This window comes from Notamacropus eugenii, chromosome 1, assembly GCF_028372415.1.
Source record: "Notamacropus eugenii isolate mMacEug1 chromosome 1, mMacEug1.pri_v2, whole genome shotgun sequence".
NCBI lineage: Eukaryota > Metazoa > Chordata > Mammalia > Diprotodontia > Macropodidae > Notamacropus > Notamacropus eugenii.
In genome coordinates, this window is record NC_092872.1 from 433,833,874 (window position 1) to 433,854,389 (window position 20,516).

At 41.2% G+C, this 20,516-nt stretch overlaps 2 protein-coding genes across 6 annotated transcripts in view; both read left to right on the forward strand.

Moving 5' to 3' along the window:
• The first annotated feature begins 124 nt into the window (after window positions 1–124).
• Window positions 125–8,453, forward strand: ATP6V1G1 (ATPase H+ transporting V1 subunit G1). Its single transcript, XM_072631734.1, has 3 exons — window positions 125–362; window positions 4,356–4,456; window positions 5,689–8,453. The coding sequence occupies exons 1-3, from the start codon at window positions 281–283 to the stop codon at window positions 5,860–5,862; spliced, it is 357 nt and encodes a 118-aa protein (XP_072487835.1). The 5' UTR covers window positions 125–280; the 3' UTR covers window positions 5,863–8,453.
• Window positions 8,454–8,552: 99 nt separating this feature from the next.
• Window positions 8,553–20,516, forward strand: part of TMEM268 (transmembrane protein 268) — a 77,159-nt gene continuing 65,195 nt past the window's right edge. For 4 of the 5 annotated variants that reach the window (XR_011972077.1, XM_072631731.1, XM_072631730.1 and 1 more), the window contains exon 1: window positions 13,179–13,295. Coding sequence is in view for 1 of the 5 variants with exons in the window: in XM_072631733.1 (XP_072487834.1) it covers window positions 12,999–13,103 (105 nt within the window). In the remaining 4 variants the exon portion in view is untranslated. Of the gene's footprint in view, window positions 13,104–13,178; window positions 13,296–20,516 lie in introns of those variants that run through there. The other variant, XM_072631733.1, reaches the window with a different exon arrangement.

The following is a 20,516-nucleotide window of genomic DNA, read 5'->3' on the forward strand; positions in this document are numbered from 1 at the left end:
GAGGGGTATGTAGAAGAGATATTCTCGCGCATGTCCAGAAGGGCCTTAAGGCTGGGCGGGGAGAGGGAGGAGGTTTTCTTTTCTCTCCCAACCCAACAGCCAATCATTTAACCCTAGCTGAGAATGGGCGGGGCGCGCCCGCTGGACGCACGGCGCGTCACCTCCGACACTCACGTGGCCTGACCGTGGGGCGGGGCAGGTCAGCTGACTTGCGGTGAAGCAGCAGGAGTGGAAGAAGAAGGTTTGGGAGCTGCGGAGGCCTAGCAGGGTCGGCGTCGCCATGGCCAGCCAGTCGCAGGGGATCCAGCAGCTGCTGCAGGCGGAGAAGCGCGCTGCCGAGAAGGTTTCTGAGGCCCGCAAACGTGAGCGGCGGGGGCGCCTGGGGCGCGGGGGATTGTGGGGCCTGCGGGGTGGCGGGGAGAAGGAGGTCGGAATGAAGTGAGTGCCGGATCGGGGCTGGTGGTGGCCCAGGGCTGGTGTGCGGGCCCTGGGAGCGGCCTGGATCAGGGCAAAGCTGTCGTGAAGGCCCTGCTTTTGGCCCCGTCCCCCCACCTTGCCGGGTCTTTCACTATCTTTTGCCTGATCTCCCGGGGTCCCCCAGGGAAGGGCGGGGTCGGGGTGAAGGGGGACGTGGAGTGGGAGAAGAGGGAGAAGCTATGGCTGAGGGAAGGACCTTCTCTGGGAAGGAAGCTGGGTGCCTTCCCGGAAGTTAAATTCAGCTTCTGTTCATCTCCAGATTTCATTTCAGACTATTCTCCTTCAGTCGCTGGATGTTCTTTCTTAACCTGAGAAAGCCCTTACTTTCCCCCCTCTATCGCTGCTGCCCCCTCTTCCTCCCTCCCCCCCCGGCCCCCCCAAGCCTTCTTGTCTTCCTTCACTGTCACTTTGGATTTCCGTATTGGCTTTATTCCGTCCTACTTGTATCCTGCTTTTAAGTGTGTATGTAGTACTCCACTTTTATCTTGTAAGGTCCTTCAGCATAAAGACTTCAATAAATCTTTGTGTTTCAGAGTCTTGAGCATAGTAACGTATTAAACGCCTGCTGTAAGCTGAGTGTGCAAAGAGAAAAGTCAGAGTCTCTGCCCTAATGGAGCTCACCTCCTAGTGGGAGGAGACAGATAGATATATGAGTAACAACATACAGAGTACAAGCGGAGTAAACACAAGGTAGTTTTGAGAAATGCTTTATTAAGGTCAGGGTGGATCAGAAAAGGCTTTCTGATTTAAATCGGTGACCGAGTGCATTTTAGGAGTGGGGGGATTTAGCATCTTCGTGCAGATAAGCAAATGGACTTCTTTTTAAAGGTATGGTTGGATTTGGGATTAAGAAGACCTGGGTTCAGATCCTTCCAGGAGCACTTATTTATTTGTATGATCATGTTTAAGTTATTTAACCTTTCTGAGCCTATGTTTCCTCTTCAGCAAAGTAAGGATTATAATGACATGGGTACCCAGAGTTTTTGAAAGATTCAAAAGTAGGAAAAGTGCTTTCAAACTTTAAAGCTCTGGGTAATTATCTTTCTTTTATTTTCTTTGAATTATTTTTGGAGAGGAAGAATTCAAAAGTTGGAATTAATCAGTTAATATAAATGAGAGTATTATGGAGTCTTTGTGCATTACTTTAAGCAGAAACAATTACCGCTGTTCTACCCATTGTTGAGTGGTAGAATTCTGGTTTCTGGTCCCTAACTACTTGTAGTTCAGAATTGCTGAAGAGTGTGCAATGGTGAAATAATGTAAAAGAGGAATAGGTAAGTAGAAGGCAGATTTGCCCCCCAACTCATTCTTTAGACCATAAGTCACTCTCCACGTTCAACCTTAGAATTACTGGATCTTTTAGCTATGAGTTGAAAGCTAAACACCTGCTGATTGTTGTGTCTTCACTGGTGTGTGGTCACTGTGGAGTGTTTTTTTTCATCTTAGCCCCTGAACTTTACCCATTCAGTAAACATGTACTGAGGGCCTACAGAAGCTTTCTGATAGACCAGAAAAAAAAAAGATAACTTCTCCCATAAATCTTTTAATGGAAGAGGTAAGAAACTCAAATAACTAATACAAAGTGAAGTATGATAAGTTCATCAGTGTATCACAAAGGTGGTGTTACTGCTCAATCATGACCAACTCTTCATGACCCCAGTTGGAATTTTCCTTGTAAAGATACTGGAATGACTTGCAGTTTCCTTCTTCAGTTCATTTTACAAATGAGGAAACTGAGGCAAACAAGGTTAAGTGATTTGTCCAGGATCACACAGCTAATAAGTATCTAAAGCTATATGTGAACTCAGGAATATAAGTCTTATCCATTTTGACACCTAGCTGCTCCTTGGAAAGGTACAGAGGGATAAATTAAAGGTTGTTACTCCAGAGCAGGAGATAAGAGATAGTATTTAAGCTAGTCTGTGAGGGATTTGCAGGATGAGAAAATCTGGACATTAAGGAATTGGCACAGGCATGTTTCAGAGACCAGAGTCTGTTTGGCTCATTTGAAGAGGAGCAGTGGACAGGACAGAAAAATGAATGTAGATTTGGGCTAGATTGTGGGAGGCATGGAATACTGGGCTAAAGGGATTTGTAGTTGATTCTTTTGAGAGAGTAGAAGACATTCAGAATTTTTGAGTTGGAGAGTGGGGTGCTCAGATCAATACTTAAAGCAGATTACTCTGGCAGCAGTATTAGGGTGGATGGAGGATGGGAAAGCTATTTAAAAAGACTTTTCTAAGAACTTACATGGTGGATAATGAGGGCCTGAAATGTGATCGGAATGGAGAGGAAGGGATAGTGGGGAGAGGCATTGCTGGAGTAGAACAGATAGTACTTAGTGAGTGACCAGATGGGTACAGCATGATAAAGAAGAAAGGCTATAATGACTTAAGGTTTTGAGCTGGAATGACTAAGAACAAGATGGTGGTACCAGAAACAGAAATGGGGAAATCAACTGAGGAGGAGGAGCAGCAGAGGTTTTTGTTGTTGTTTTGTAATACCTAAAAATAGGTGAAGAGAGAAGACTTGAGAATTTCATAGATAAGCCGGAAAGGGACTAGGGACGGAAAAGCTGAGGCAGTTAGTTGAGGACTCACAAGGAAAAAGCAAACCAAGAAAGAAAGAAGTGAAAACCTGGAGACAAAAGAATTGTGCCAGAGAGAAACAGTGGAGAAAGAAACACAGGAAGAGGAGAAACACGTAGTTTCTGAATCATAGGGACACCAGAATAAAGGAAGAGACAGGTTGGTAAAGATTGGAGAAGACTCAGGGACTCTCAAGGAAAAGAACAACTGTAGGCTTCAGAGACAGGAGGAAATTAATGGTGATTTGCCAGATTCAAGCCCTAGTTCCCACCTAGAGCTTGATTTCCTGGTTCCCAGATGACAGCTTGGTGTCATTGAATAAAACAATATAAAAACACAGGTTAAGAAAGAAAACATGATTTTACCTCTTGGGCCCTTTTATTGCTTCTGGAAAATGATTATGGGCCAAGAATTTCTCTTTACTTGTAGCTCCAGTATTACCTTAGGCTTTATTTCAGGCTTGAAAATAAGTACCATTCCACATAGGTTTGAGATAATAGAAAGTTAAGGCCTAGGAAATATTTTGTTTTTCCTTCTAATCTTTTGATTTTTCCAAAAGTATCTGGAGATTAATGTGAGGGTGTGTTCTTATAGGCAATATTGATATCTTAGCTTGTACTTTACTAGCAGTTGAAAATGACTGAATATTAGTTTTCCACTCATTGAGAACTTGAATAAAATTAGTGGAGCTAATCATGTTAATTACTTCATCTTAGGTGTGGTTTGGAAAAGAACTTTGGAAAGCAAGTTGCTTGACTTATGAAATCTAGTCTGATATTTTCATCCTTGGTAATAGAAAGAGTAGTTGGATGGTAGAGTTGGAGAAAAGGTTTTGATGACCTTCCTGAAAAAGTTAAGTACATAACCTTTTCTGGGAATGTAACCTAATGTCTGTCCCTCTGAAAAGAAGGAAGTTATATATCAGCCAGGTCAGGCTATAATTGTATGTTTTCCATCTCCCTGAGAGAGGCAGCATGATAAGAGCAGATAAGAGAACTAGAATTGGAGTCAGGAAGACCTCAGTTCAGATACTACCATTGTTTTCCTGGGCAAGTCACTAAGTCTCTATTTGCCTCAATTTTCCCACTTGTAAAATGAAGGAGTTGGACTTTTGAAGACTTCTAAGGTTCCTTGAAGCACTAAATCTATGATCCTTCCCTTTGGTCCTTGCATACCCCAGGATCTTATCCTAGCACTTTTTGGCTTCCTTATAGAAATCACCAAAATGTTTCAAAATCTCCTTTTTGTCTTGTAATATCTGTCTGATGCAAGTCTCCCTTTCGAAAACAGGAAAGAACCGGAGACTGAAACAAGCAAAAGAAGAAGCTCAGGCTGAGATTGAGCAGTACCGACTGCAGAGGGAAAAAGAGTTTAAAGCCAAAGAAGCTGCGGTTGGTTCCCACTTGTTGACCTTGCTCCTTTAGCCTTCTGATGTGGAGACCCTACTACTATCCTTCCATTGGGAAGGATGCTTGCCTTTGCCTGGTGGATACACCAGTGAAAAGTCAGCTTCAGAGTCCATTGTTTTAAGCAGTAACCACACATGCATAAGCCATATATGCAAGCTTAGTTCGGGAGGTGAGAACATGACTGGAACTGAACAGGTTAAAGATGAAGATTTAGAAAGTGTATCTGAAAAATGCTTTATGCTACTCACAAACGTAAAAGAATTCCCTCCTTTTAAAAGTGCTGGTATTAAAATTTGAAAGCGTGATTTTGTTTTCGTTTCAAACTCAAGATACCATAATATTGGATGCTGGTCTGTTTTCCTTAGTTACCTGAAGGCTTTATTGCTGAAATCTTTTCTTTAGGACATGTGATAGTTGGTAATCCATCATCAGGCAGTCTCCTCCCCCCCTCCCCCCCACTATCATTTGGCCTTGTGACTAATATATATTTTGGGACTGCTGGGGTTATTGGTATGATTGGTATGGTTGAGATGGTTGAGCCTAGGATTTTTTTCTTGTGTGGAAAATATGTACCCTTAACAGTGTTGTAATAAACTATCAGCCTAATTGGTGTGCCCATATGTGCTCATGGACATTTTTTATTCTTTCATTTAACATTGAGTATATCAAGCTGTTAGAATGTCCTATATAGGACAACCTTTTCCCCCAAAAGTTGGCAATTAAGTTTATATAAAGTTGATGCATAATTGATGTTGCTAGGATCATGATTTATATCTAGGACCTTACTTATTAGGATGACGTTTTGAAATTGGCACAAGGTGAGAGGGATCTTTTTGTAATTGACTGGATTTAGATGTATTCCTGGAAAGCTAGTCACATCTTTTTTTTAATTATTTCTTGAGTATTTTCATGTAGAATAGGAAGGCTTAACTGTAGAAACTGAAATGCAGTTTTATTCTGATACAGGTATATTATTGCTATGTGTATATTTTTGTGCATTCATATTTTAGACACCCCAGACCCTGCTAGCATTTGATACTAAGATATTAAGCTAGAAGCATTGCTGTTTGTAGGAGGAAAGTGTTTGTTAAAAATGCTTACTGCTGAATTATTTATGTTATTGGTGAAATTGGGTTTCTCTTTAGACTAAGCAATGTATTTTTTAGATGTTTTTCCTATAATCTTGACATTTGTTCTCTGTCCCTCCCCACCAGGCTCTTGGTAGTCATGGCAGTTGCAGCTCTGAAGTAGAGAAGGAAACCTTGGAGAAGATGTCTGTCCTCCAGAAACACTTCCAGAAGAATAGGGAGGAAGTCCTGGAAAACCTATTGGCTTTTGTGTGTGACATCCACCCAGAAATCCATGAAAACTACCGCATAAATGGATAGGATAAAAAAAATTAGCTCATATTCAATAGATAGGTTGGCAGTTCAGTTGCCCTACTGTAGAATGTGAAGCTTTAGCCATGCTGCAATTACATTCTTTTATAAAGATTTTAAATTATTTCTGTATAGTATTTGGTATGGTACTTCAGTCTCTTTGGAGTCTAGAGAATCTAGCTTCGTACAGAGTGAACGCTCATCCTAAGAGTGAATATTCTTATCTCTTATTTCATACTAACTCATTTAGTGAGTACAGCTTTTTTGTGCCTTTTAGTTGGTAAGCTGGAGAATGCTACACTGTTTCCTAGATGGTTTTTGTGCTGAAGAAAATTCCTTAAAGGAGTTAACAATTGAGTACAGTTCTATGCAGCGTTCTCAAGGGCTTCATTATTATAAACATCAGTGGAGCATTGGAAAGTAATGGGCATCCTTGAAATAGCCTTATCTAGATGGGTCTTGGCATGATGTGGCTGACATAGCCTTTTAGGATCCTTTGGTGGAACAGAACCAACTGACAGAGCTCAGGTGCTTATGAATACCATGTTACATTTAGTGTGTGGATGGGCACTTGAAAGTAAAGACTGTTTAACAGAAGTGTTCCTTAGCTTGCATCTTTTCCTTTGGCTTATGCTTTTTTAAACAAATGGTCCAAAAAAGCCTGTTCTGAAACATGCTGCTTTGGAAGTTAATAGTCCCCAAAGCCTTTGGGGATGATGGTGAGGTGAGGGGAAGAGTAATTTATCCTAACATTAAGTAGCACATGTTCAGTCTATTGGCCTTTTCTCAGGGGTCCCTCACATTACTGACTTTTAACGTCTTACTTAATTTGCAAAGTGATTTCTAGTGTCCTAGATACTTAAAGAGTGTAACAGCCTCATGCCATCTACATGCATATAGGCATGCAACTGTATTATGTACAGATCACTGAAGTCAATCAAATATTTATTGAGCTTTCACTCTATGCTCAGCATTTCCGTTGGGTGCAGTGAGGCAGGCACTAAGGTTATAGGTACAAAAGGAGACGTTATCAGCCAATCCTTGAGGAACTATTAGTCTGTTCTTTTGCTGTTACTAAGCTTTTTCATTGAGGGAGAATGCATTGGAATTCATTGGGGTTTCTTAAGGAAAACCTCATTTCAGTGTGACCCATCCTGCTCCTGCTAGGGGAAGTCTATTACATTAGAAGCATCTTCTGTTACATTAGTAGCATCTTCACAAATCTCAGGGGTTTAATATGTGTCTCTGGTGCAACTTCAAACTTGAGACTTCTGAGTTTATAAGACTTGATAACTTTAGATCTGCCTTTAGCATTTATTTTCCATTTCCCCTGGAGAGAACTCAAGTAGATAACCCCTTACAGTTTTGTGATTCTCTAGAAAGGGTCACACTGTCTTAAATGAGTGTTGTATGATAGGCCCCTGAATCATTTTAAAGTACTTGTACTATAACTTGGCCAGTAGTATAGTGATGGGGCTGGACCTCTTGTTCTTACTAATATAGGGAATTTCTGGTAAAGAAACTCCTACAAATGCATGTCAGCATTTGTCTTAAGTCTATTTGCCAATAGTTTATTCCTCCCAAATATTAGACCTGTGAGAATTGTTTGACCTGTGGAATTTGCATTGACCCATCTGTTGCCAGTTAATAGCCTTTACTTCTCCCCATCTCACTTAAGACCACTTTTTCTTAAGACACCCTTCCCCCTAAAAAAAAAATATAAAGGAAAGGCATCATATTTAATCTCTTTTGAGATCTGCCGAGTGCTGTAGTTCTTTTCCTCTTTACATAGTTGCTTTGTTCTTTAGCAGCTTACAGTTAACCTGCCTTTTCACAGGATCATTTCAAATAAATATTGACACAGAAATTCAGAATGAACACACATTTACTGCCACCTCTTCCAAACCTTGGCCACTGTAATTACTTACATCTCTGTTGTCATGTATTAAATGCCTCAAATATAGTTGAGAAAACCTGTGATCCTAAGCCCAAATATTCAGGAAACAACAGATTGACCATTTTGGGAGCCATTCAACTTGGTGAGGGTCTAAATCCTCCTCTGAGTGTCATGGTTACCTATCTCTCCCAATGTCAAGCTCCAGTACGGTTGTATAGCAGGGAAACTGCTTTGTTCTACCTAGGACAGGAAAGCTTGTCTTAAAAACTTTTTACTCAACTTTGGCTGTGTATAGGGACTATACTGGGATTTGTGCTTTACTTTTCTGCTCCCATCCCGATCTGTTTCTTATTAGGTGAAGGTTATGACACTAACCCTTCTGAATAAGTCAATCTGCATTTTATATATGTACATCAGTGATGTACATTGACATGGATGAGTTGATTATAATAGCATTCACATTTATGTGACACTTGATTTGAGGTTTTGTGTAGGTTATGCAATTGTTAGTATTTCCAGTTGAGGGTACCATGGCTCAAAGAAGGTAATGGGGGAAAAGGGGAGATTTAATCCTTTGCAACAATCTAATTTTAATAGTGGTTACCAAACTTTTGGCTAACCATTCTTTTTGTATGGTGCTTGACATCTGTGCAAAAATAGTAAAAGTAAATGATTAATAAATGCTTTTTGAACCTGTGCCTAATTTTGGGTTTTTTTTTGAGGGGGAGATTATCAAGGTGTATATGCTTGAATAATAGGGAAAAGTTTTCTTTACATACAGGTTTCTGTGTCAGAAGGAAAATCTACCTCAATATCAGATCTACCTTATACTATGTGTATACATATATATTCCTCAGTTTTTTATACTATATATAGTATTCCTCTTATATGTTGTGACCTCAGTTCACAAGTAGAAGCTTTGCTCTCTTTAGTTCAGGCAGGATGCTCAGGATAGCAAGCTAGTTATATGAACTTGAGCAAGTCATTTCATCTGTCAGACAGTTTCCTCATAAAAAAAGTGGGTTGAGCCGGATGATCCTTGAGAACCCACTTGTTCGAGACTTTCTGGTATTCTTGAGAAGCTTGGGAAGTAGTTGGTTTGGCTTGGTGGAGAAAGAGAAAGAACCAGAAGAACTTGTATCCCAGAATGGATGCATAGGAAGTAAAACCAGCGTACTGGGAAGTCTCAGACATGATTTGAGAGCTGAAGGGACCTTTAAAGATCAGTCGGGTTAATACCAGGTTGACTGGTCAAGGAACATGGAGCTAGGACGAGTACTGCAAAGCAAGGTCCCTGTCTGTTTTAAAGGATATAATTTTTGTGACAGAGTGAGAAAACAGCAGTTGGTTCTATAAACTTGGAAACCCCTACTTCTCAAATCTGGTAACTACAGTGAAAAGATTTTAGCAATTTTTTTTTCCCATTTGCCAATGAACACTTGGTAAGTAAGAGTAATAGTCCATGCTCTCAAGTAGCTAATAGACCACAGATAAAATATGCAAATAATACTCAAGACAGAATGTGGTAAGTACCTTGAAGCTCAAGGGAATACTTGGAAAGAGAAGAAACAAATCTTGAGCTGGACCCAGGGAAAGGAAAAAGAAGGGTTTCAGCAGTTGGAGATGTGGAAGCAGTCCATTCCAGGCATGGGACAGGGCTCCACCCAAATCCAACCTATGATATTCTGTAGTCCTCTCATAGGGTCTTCATAAGGAGAAAAGTAAGGTCTTCACTATCCTTACACACCAAAGTTTCATAGCTTCTTCCTATGTTCCACAAATAATTTTCCCCAGACCCATTCCATCTAGATAAATTGGCAGCATCTATGCTCCAAATGCTAGACAAAAACCAGAAAAGAAAATCTGGGATGAACTAAAGCCTTTTTAGGTTTTTCAAAGTCACTGAAATTATGTGAGTTCAGTCCATTGGAAGGAAAAATCCCTACCCTTGAAAAGTCCAATTTCTAAAGGAATAAAAGAAACATTGGTGTTCAAGGTCCCATTATAAGTCTTAGTGCAGTTTTAAGTTTTAGTACCTTCAGAAATAGAAATTCTACAAACTTACAGAAGACATCATTTCAAGATTTATTTAAATTTCTTTTGCACTTATTTGGTTTTCTGAATTTTGAATAATATTTGATTTAATTTTAACAGGATGGAGCAATTTGACATTAGACATTGAGTATGTAGTAGTTTCATGAAAATTGACCACCTTGGTCACCTGGTCTATCTCCCCTGAACTTTTTCTTGTAAGGTCTTGTCAGAACTATCATACATGCATCAAAAACTCGTAATCTGACTTTGGATGTACTTAAGGCTAGAATTACATTTGAACCATTTAGTCACTGAGCAGTAGTTAATGAAAACTTTAACAAAATTTGCAAATAGAACAATGGTTAGCACAAGAAGGTAGTTATGTTTAATTTTAATAAAGTAACACCAACAGTTAAAAAGTTGCAAATATTTAACCATTCAATGTTTTTGTACATTTTTAGCATTTACTTTCTGAATTTATTAAAAGCTGAAAAGTACACTAAGACTTATACTATATTAGTCATTATTGTATTAAATATGATTATACTGGAAACAGTTCATTTTAGCTGATAGAAGCACTGTTCCCTAAGTTTTGTATGCCATATTTTAAACCGTTCTGTTTAATAGAAATTGGCATATTGAGGGGTACTTCTCTTCCTTTTCCTCATCTATCTTCAGTGGCTTTGAAATCCTGGATGGCAACTTGTTAAAAAGGATGTGACAAAGTCTTTGTTGAATGATTTGGTCCATGGTTGTGTGGGTGGGAGACCTGTAAGACACATGTTTATGCTGTCAGCAGCTACTTTAGCTTAAACTGTCAACAATCCTGCCTCCAGTTCTGGGTTGTTAGAAGTCAGAACCAGGGCTCCATTGCTCTCTATATTTTGTTTTTGTTTTGGGGTTGGGGGGGGATACTTGTTGGGGACAAACTGACCTAAGGAAGAGCAGTATGAGCTGACTATGATTTTAGGGCATTCTTTGGAAGGGGGCCTCAATCTTTATTATTGTTTTCTGGAGTTTTTAAGATAGAAAGATGGAACAATATAAATGCTTAGTTAAAAGACCATTTGACTATATTTTATTAGGATCAATTACAGAATATTCAGCTTTTTAGAAAAATGAGTGTGAAACTGATAGGCCTGAAATCTTACTAGGTTCTTTTCATTCTGCCAAAGATAAGAGAGTCCACTTATGATCATTTCTCAGATTGTATCTGCTATTTTCCTCAGGGACCTGACAGTTTGAGAATAAAGTTCATGTAGGCCTTGGACCTATCTTTTATTGTTTTTGCTAAGTCATGACCCCACGGAGCATGGCACACCAGGTCCTGCTATCCTCCACTATCTCTTCAAGTCTGACCAAGCTCGAGTTCATTGGGCTGATCTTCTAAAGTCAATAACTAGTTTTCTGGTAATGGTGACTGCTTACACTCTGAAACTGGACTTTAGATTTTTGCAGAATAGTCACTTTACAGAAGCCTGTGCAGTAGGAAAGCCTTACAACTGACTGGGTTTTGGACTAAACTAGAATGAGAAAATTTCTGAGTTGGAAGGGATCTTTACCAAGTCCAACTCTTATTTTACAGATGAGGGAACTAATCAATCAGTAGATTTAATCTCCTAGATCACATGTCATTGATTCTCTGCTCCTCCATGCCCTCCCCCATCCCACCTTAATAGGAAGTAACATGATTACCCCAAAAGTATGTATTGAGTGACTATTTCATAGTTGGCCCTCACCCTCAGGGATCTTATGTTCTGATTGGGGAGAACAGTATTCTATTGTCATAAACTCATTATTGGTACAGAATATGCTTTGCAAAAGTTTGGAGGACAGGGAGATCAATAAAAGTCGTCAGGTAAACCTTTATGGAGAAGACAGAACTTGAGGTGGATAGGATTTGTTTAGATACAGGGGACTGGAAAATATGCATCTTATTAAAATAGCTATACAGATGTTAAAGCTCTAACTCCTCCTCCTCCCCCCCTGCTTTTTTGATAAAACCAGGTTAATCTCCCTTTTAGGAGCATGTTGCTTCAGTATTGTCTGGCCTAGCTAAAGGGTTTTGCTCCATATGTGAGGCCTCTTGAATCACTGTCAATCTCCAGTTTTCTAACAATTGCTTAATATTCTAGAAGACTGTTGTTTCTCTGGAGCTGAAAAATAAAGCTGTACTTAATGCATGCAGAGTGAGTGGAAGCCATTTGGGGATAAGGGCAGGGGCTGCTGGAGCCAGTCACAATGAGCTCAGGAGGGCCATTTGTAAAATTTTCTTTAAACCCCGGGAAATCAGTAAACTCTGCAAATCAGGCTTTGATTTGTTATTTTGTAGATTGTCTGGATTTAATAAAAGTGATGGAGAAAATATTAATGATGTAAATTAAACTTAAAAATATATCATATTTACATTTACTAGCACACTCCTGGATAAAGGTATGATTTGAGAACTCTGGAGAAGGTCACTGCCCCAGAAGTCTCTCCTCTCCCCCCTCCTCATGATCCCAATCAATCTTTGTTGAGTGTTCTCAGTAAACACTGGTTGAACTGAACAGAATTGATGCCTGAATTCGGTCACTAGAAACTATTCCTCCAATCTCAGAATTATTTTTAAGTTTTGTTTTTTTTTAAACTGAAAGGGAGCTAAGAATACAGAAATGCTGAACTGGACAGAGTTTAGTAATAATGAAGAAATAGGCCCATCCATAGTGGAGGAGAAAATGATGGTGTCCAATTATATAGTGAGGAAGAGTCAATTGAAAACCCAGGTCTATGGACTCCCTGTGGAATGCTCTTGTCATTACTGGGGAGAGGGGATAAATTATCTAACCTCAATTTCCTCATCTGTAAAATGGAGATATTGATAGCATTTACCTCCCAGGGTCGTTGTGATGATAAAATGGGATAATGTTTGCAAACCTTAAAGCATCTTATTATTTTTATCTGTCTTGAGCGCGGTGGATTCAGTACCTTCATTAAATATTGAATGGTTTGGGTAAGTAGGTAAGTAAGCCTTCCAGGTGCCTCACTTTCCATCTCTGTGAAATAAAAGTGTAACTGGGGTTTGATTCCATGACCTCGAAGGACCCTTCCCGTTTGTAGTCCCACGATTTCTCGGCTCCTGCTTCCCTGCTTTGCATAGTGGCTTCGTCAGGGGCGGGACCCGCGGGGTGAATCCCCAGGAGGTTTCACAAGCCTGGGTCTGTGTTGCAATGAAATGACCCGGCCGTGTATCCGGCCTCTGGAATCGAAAGAGCAAGAGATGGTGCTGGCAATACTTTGGGGAGCACGCAGTGGAGTCACATGCCCGGTGACTCGCAAGGTAACAGTAACCAGAGACCAGCGCTGGGCCGATAGGAAGTCAGCTTTTCCTGCTGTGCTGGCGAGGTTGGGCGGACCCGCCTCGGAGGGTACCTTCCGCAGGACCGGCCCTCGGCCTCACCGCAGCGGCTCCCGCCGCGAAGGAAACCCTCTGCTCGGCGGCGCGGGGGTTACTGCAGCGGCGGATTCTACGGTGAGTGTGCGCCCGTGCTCCAGGAGCGCCGGGACAGCTCCCGGCACTGAGGCCCGGAGTCGGAGGGAGCCCCGTCGCGCCCCCGCAGTCCTGAGAGCACCTCTCCCCTCCCCGGGGCAGGGTCCTAGGGGCCTGTACCCTCGTGTCAGGAGGAGTAAATGGGAGTTTGGATGCTCATGACCAGGCTGGAGGCTCTGCCATTCCGCAGGGGATTGCTGAAGGCTGGGGTCTCCAGCGCACAACTGTTTGGGAGGAGAGAAGGCAGCAGATGCAGGAAGTTCGGGGAGCTGGAGCTTGTTCTGGCCTGTCTTGGGATAACAACTGAAGGCAGTCAGGTGATGGCCTCCCTTCCCCCAAGGGGCCGCGATCCTGCCAAGCGGAGACATCAGTGACCTTACCAGGCACTACTTTCCTATCCCAGGGTCGGCTTTCGATAAGCAGATCACAGAAGCCTAGCTGTTGTGTCCTGCTTAGCCCTTCCTCGGGAGCGTGAATGAAGAAGCAGAATCTCTGAAGGAGGGAGCAGCTTCCCCCGTGTCACAAACAGTAGTCAGGATTCAAACCCGATTCCTCTGATGAAATTCATTGCACAAACTCTCCTGTTGAGAATCTCCTGTTCTAGTTGGGTTGCAGTGTGGTATAATGGGTGGGCACGCACAGACACACACACACGCACACACACATCTGGGGCTGATTCTGCTACAGTCTGACCTTAGCTAAGGCATGCTTTCCTCCCAGGGACCTCAGTTTCCTTCTCTTTAAAAATGAAAGGGTTGAGACTAGATGGTCTCTAAATCCCTTCCCGACTTTTCGAGAATACAAAATGTGTTTTTTATGATCTGCTTTGCAGTAGTACAAGGTTTGAATCTTTCTTACAACTTCCTGCTGCTGCAATGGGTAACCCAGGGGAATTCAGCTGTCACCTCTGTGGAAGGATACTGAACGTGAATGTTATGTATAGTTCTTGGTGGGGGTCCCTGGGGCAGTGGTAGAGCCCCTTGAAAGAATAATCTTCACAGTCTTCAATAACCCAGATCCTGAACCTTTTTTTCTCCTTCTGACTGAAGAAGGGTAAGAAATGATCATGAAGTAGATAAATACAGGAAAAGGCAAGTTACATTGGAAAGTAAAGTCAAGACCTCTTCAGGTCCAGGAACACAGCGGCTTTTAAAGACCTAGACAATGGGCAGAGACAATTTTTTTTAAGAACTAGGGGCAGCTAGATGGCACAATGAATAGAGCATCTGCCCTGGAGTTACGAGGACCTCATTTCAAATCCAACTTCAGACACTTGACATTTACTAGCTGTGTGATCTTAGGCAAGTCATTTAACCCTGATAGTCTAGCCTCCCCCTTCTAAGAAAGAAATAGTTAAGGAATGTCTTTGGATCACTATTATAATTTTTGTTGCTGTCATCGTCATCATTGTTCTTTCCAGGCTTTCCCAGGTAGAGGCCAGGGACCCTGCCTTATGCCTTGTCCAGTGCCAAGACCTCCTAGCACTTCTGATTGTACAAAGGAAGGGTGTCATGAAGTGATGCTCCTCTCTGGATCTCAAGGTCTTTATCTGAGAAATAAGGATTTAGAGCTGAAAGGGATCTTTGAAATCCTCCAGTACAACCCTCTCATTTTTACAGATGAAGAAACTGAGGCCCAGAGAGGTGACATATTTTGCCAATGATAAACCAGATATTAAGTAGCTAAGATGGGCTTCCAACCCAGAGGAGTTAGGTTCTTTGGCCCTAATTTTAGTGCTTAAATGAGGAGGTTGGTTTAGATGGTTTATGTGTTTCCTTCCCTCCTTCCATGTTTCAGACATAAGTTCTGTAGTTGGACATTGCTGGTTCCATTCTCATTTTTGTCTCTGTCACCTAGGCCTTTGTTTTTTAATACTCCTGCTGGGGCAGCAGGTGAGATGAGTGTGGTGAAGAGGGAGGCTTAGCCAGCCTGACTTTTCACTCATACCAGATCCTTTCCAGTAGGGTGGCTCCACATACTTTATAGAAGCGTTCATTTTGTTATTGTTCAGTCATGTCCTACTTTTCATGAACCAATTTGGGATTTTCTCGGCAAAGATAATGGAGTGATTTGCTGTTTCCTTCTCCAGTTCATTTTACAACTGAGGAAATGGAGGCAAACAATGTTAAATGATTTGCCCAGAGTCACATAATTGGAAGTATCTGAGGCCAGATTTGAACTCATGAAGATCAGTCTTCCTTACTCCAGGCCCAATGATTGCACCACGTGGCCGCTCAGTTATTTAGCAGAGGTTCATTAAATACATAGTTCCCTGCAGAACCATGTGCAAGGTGCTTGGGAGTGAGGATGGGAGATGCAAAGTTATTGAATACAAGCTCACAGATAAATGGGATGTCCAACATTGTATGATGATGATAACTCATTTCTATAGTGCATCAAAGTTGATGAAATTCTAGCTTCTAATAACAACCTTATAAGGTAAAGAGCTCTAAGTATGATTATGGCTATTTTATATAGGAAGAAATTAAGGCTCAGGGAGAAAAAGTCACTTGTTCAGCACCACACAGTTATAAAATGTGGGAATGGGGATTCAAACTCAGGCCTCTCTTCTTTCCATTATACCACACTCAACATGAATTAGAGAGGTACAAAATGGAACTGAGAGATCCAAGTGAAAATGTCATTACCAACATTTACCCTCGAACTCAGGGGGTAAAGGTCCTGGGTTTCAGTCCCAGAACTGCTACTACTCCAGTAACCTAGAACAAGGTGAATCAAGAGACAGTGTGATTCAGTGGCAGATTTAGAGTGGAAGGAGCTTGCGTCAGACCCTAGCTTCACCATTTGCTGTGTGACTATGAGCAAAATGCCTAACCTTTCAGGGACTCTTAAGCTGGAACTAGGTGATCCCTAAGGATCCTTCTACCTGTTAATTATTTGACCCTAGTGTATGAGTAAAATGGTGTGTTGTGATGTCAAAGGACACTTGCTAAAGGCTAGCCAGACTTACATATGTAATTTAGGGGCAGCTAGATGGTAGATAGAGTGCTGGGCCTGGAATCAGGAAAACCTGCATTTAAATCTGGCCTAAGGCACTTAATAACTGTATGACCTGGGCAAGTGACTTAACCTCTTTTTGTCTGTTTCCTCAGCTATAAAACAGGCTTCATAACAGCACCTACCTTTCAAGGTTGTTGTGAGGATAAAATGAGATAATATTTGTTAAGTGTTTAACACAGTGCTTGCACAGAATAGGTGTTATTAATTCTTAGCTGCTACTACTACTACTACTTCTGCTGCTACTACTGCCACCGCTGCTACTACTACTACTGCCACTGCTACTACTACTACTACTGCCACTACTGCTAGTACTGCCACCACCACCACTACTACTACTACTAATTTCTCTTGTATGAATTCACTGTATGAAACAGTACAGTGTAGTGTCCTGAGTCAAAAGATATGTTGTAGAGTCTCAGTGACCTTGTACCAGTCATTTCCATTTTTTAGGTATTGGTTTTGTTAATTGACTAGCGCTCATTAAATGGCCACCATGTACCTTAGGTCAAGAGATACAAATATAAAAACTAAAGTAGTCTTTGCTCCCAAGGACCATATACTTTATTAAGGGAGACAACACATGTATATACATATAAATATATGTGTATGTATACATATATATAAGTATATGCAGAATGAATTACAAAATATATGTATTAGGTCATTTTGGGGGAGGCATTAGCAATTGAGGTCAGGAGAACTTTTGTGTAAAAGCTTGAGCTCAGTCTTGGGGGGATTAAGGGATTCTGTGAGTTCGAGGTAAGGAGGGAAAGTATGAGGGGTGGCCAGTGCAGTCATAGAGATGGAGGAGGAGTGCCTTGTGTGAGAAACAGAGGGAAAGCCAGTTTGGCTGAACTATACAGGAAGGGGAAGTAGAGTAATGTATAATAGGGCTAGAAAGGCAGGTTGGAGCTGTGAAGGGCTTTAAAAACCAACCAGAAGAGTTTACATTTTTCTCCTGGAGATAATAGGGAGCCTCTGGGGTTTACTGAGTGTAGTAGGGGGTGACCTGTGCTTTAGGAAAATCACTTTGGTGGCTGAATGGAGAATGGTTTGGAGTGGAGAGAGACTTGAGGCAGGCAGACTCATCTGTAGGTTATTGCAATAGTCCAGGTGTGAAGTTGATGAGGGCTTGCACTGGGCGGCAAAACAGAAACTGGGATATTTAGATCTGGGAGTCATCTTTGAAGAGACAATAATTAAATTCATGAGAGATGATCAGGTTACCATGTGAGAGCATGAAGAGGAGGAAGAAAAGAAGGCTCAGGACAAAGCCTTGGGGTCAGACGTTTGCTGGAGCCAACTCATAACTGGCTCTAAACTCATTTGCTTGTTGTGAGCAAAACTGACAACCACTACTAGGGCTTGACTGGCTGTTTTGTTGCTCCTCTAGACTTAAGAGAGTCATGAAGAAAATGTTAATCATACCGATTAAAGTTATAAGTGTATCATGCATACATTTTTCCCCTGGAGAGTCAGTTATTAAGCATTTTATTAGCACAGAAGGCACAGTATAAATTAGTTAGCAAAGGAGACTGAGGAGCACTCAGACAAGTTAACAGCTTAACAAGAGAGCAGGGTCCTGAAAACCCAGAGAAGAGATAGTATTCAGAAGGAAAAGATCCAATTCTACAGAGAGATCACAAAGAATGAGCACTGAGAAGAGGGAAATCCAATTTGGCAATTAAGCGATAACTTGAAAAGGAGGAGGTTGGGGAAGATGATTTCTAAGGTTCCTTCTAGCTCTGAAGTTCTAAGATTCTGTGATTTTTTTGGGGGGGGCGGGGAGTGTGTGGAGAAGGATGGGGTTAGGGTTAATTTTGTTTATTTGTTCTTTTAGTGGAATCAGTACATGGAAGTGCACTGGTGATGTGGTTTACCAATTGCTTTGCAGTCTTTTTGAATGTATGTAATAAGTGCCTATGGTATAATGAACTCTTCCTGTCCCAAAATTAGAGTCATAATACACTGGGTGTTATGAAGTCATAGACTGAGAGCTGGAGGGATCTGACTCTCTGAGATACTCCCAAAGTGAATGAGTTTATGGGGTAGAGGGAATCAGGGGCCCACAGGTGTGTTACCCAACCATCTTTCTGTGTATTAGGTAGCTGGGTGGCACAGTGGATAGAGCAATGGGTTTAGAGTCAGGAAGACCTGAGTTCAAACTTAGCCTCAGACACTTACTAGCTGTGTGACCTTGGACTAAGCTCCCTACTTCAGTTTCTTCAGCTCTAAAATGGGGGTGATAATAGCACCTACCTCCAAGGGTTGTTGTGAGGTTTAAAGGAAATGATATTTGTAAAGTGCTTAGCATAGTGCCTGGCAAACATTAGGTATTTAATAAATGCTTGCTACCTTCCCCCCTTTTCCTCCTCTGCTTACCGAGGATTACCACATAATTACTCCCTGGTCTACAATCTATACAATACCAACTTCAATGTTAAGGGCCCACACTTATTTTCTCTTGTGGGTACAACTCTCAGTGTTACAGATTGGTGTATTACACAGCATGCTTTAGTCAGCTTTCTTCAAGAGTTTTCTGGGACTGAAAAATGTGAAAATGTATGTGTTTTATTTAACAAGTCAACAAACATTTATTAAGCACCTATGATGTACTAGATTACAAAGAGAAAAAAGGATAGCACCTGTCCTCAGAGAGCTTCCGTTGGACTGGAGGAATAAAACATACACACATCTAGGAAAATGGGAAGTATAAACAAAAATAATTTCAAGAGGGAGAGAATGCTAATAACTGAGGGGTTTGAAAGGTCTCCTTTAAAAGGTGGTGCCTGAGCTGTGTTCTTAATGAAGTTAGAGGTCCTATGAAGCAGAGACGAGGAGAGGGAGTGTTCCCTTCATACATTTGGGAAACATCTGTATGAAAGCACAGAGAGAGGTGGTTAAAATGTGTTCAGAGAACAGTGAGGCATTCATTTGGATGGAATAGAGAGTTCATGAAGAATAATGAGATGACCAGACTCACATTGGGAGTAATATCAGAAAGGTGAGATCCATCTTGTGGAGATCTTTAAATGCCAGGCTTGCCACTTTGCATTTTACTCTAAAGTCAGTTACGAGCCACTGAAGATTTTTGAGTAGGGCATTATCATGGTCCAATGAGTGTTTTAGAAACATTTTAGTTACTTGTTTTCTTAACTATCATCTCTAAAAGGGAAAGAAAGTGGCTTATTTCCTTGATATTCCATACTGTTAGCTTCTGCTAACAGAAGGGCTAAACAGCACAATCACCTGGGTCTGAGCTACTATGTGCTTTGTTTAGAATTTATACTCAAACCGCCTTGCTGAGAGAGAAGGTGGTGGATGAGCTGAAGCATTGGGGGAAAACACAAATACACCATGGCTGGCAGCTAGATTTTCCTCCCAGTGGAGGAGGCTCTCTGGAGGAAAGGACTGGGATTTCAGGTCAGAATTTGTGGTGTAGGATCAGGGAACCTAGTTCTCACAATGTATTGATCCTAAAAGAGAGACAAGTTAAAAGGAAAATAAGAAAGTGCTTCTGTTGGTAGAGTTGTGAACTGGTCCAGCCTTTCTTTGGAGAAACATGAACTATGCCCAAAGAACTATAAAACAGTGTGTAGCAGTACCCCATTGGGTCTGTATCCCAAAGAGATTTTTTAAAAAAGGAAAAGAATCTATATGTATAAAAATGTTTATAGGAGCTCTTTTTTGGTGGCAAAAAATTGGAAATCAAGGAGATGCTCATCAATTGGGAAATGGCTGAACAAGTTGTGGTATATGATTGTGATATAAGTATTGTGCATCATTATGATGAGCAGGATGGTTTTTAGAAATACCTGGCAAGATATACTTGAAATGATTCAAAGTGAAGTGAGCAGTGAGTTACACTGTATACAGTAGCAGCAGTATTGTAATGATGATCAACTATGAAAGACTTAGCCACTCTCATCAATACAATTATTCAAGACAACTCCAAAGGACTCATGAAGAAAAATGCTGTCTATAGAACTGATGAACTCTTGAGTGCAGATTGAAGCATATTTTTCTTTCTTTCTTTTTTCTTCTATTATTTCTTCTACTATTTCTTCTTCTCCTTCTTTTTCTTCTTCTTCCTCTTCTCCTCCCTCTTCTTTTTCTTCTTCTTCTCCTCCCTCTTCTTCTTCTCCTTCTCCTTCTTCTCCTTCTCCTTCTCCTTCTTCTTCT

What these genes read in the sequence shown, in the direction of transcription:
- ATP6V1G1 (XM_072631734.1), top strand. Translation starts at nt 281, where the DNA reads ATGGCCAGCCAGTCGCAGGGGATCCAGCAGCTGCTGCAGGCGGAGAAG. An exon ending in GGTTTCTGAGGCCCGCAAAC is followed by an intron (nt 363 to 4,355) that starts GTGAGCGGCGGG and finishes TTTCGAAAACAG; the next exon opens with GAAAGAACCGGAGACTGAAA. An exon ending in TTAAAGCCAAAGAAGCTGCG is followed by an intron (nt 4,457 to 5,688) that starts GTTGGTTCCCAC and finishes CCTCCCCACCAG; the next exon opens with GCTCTTGGTAGTCATGGCAG.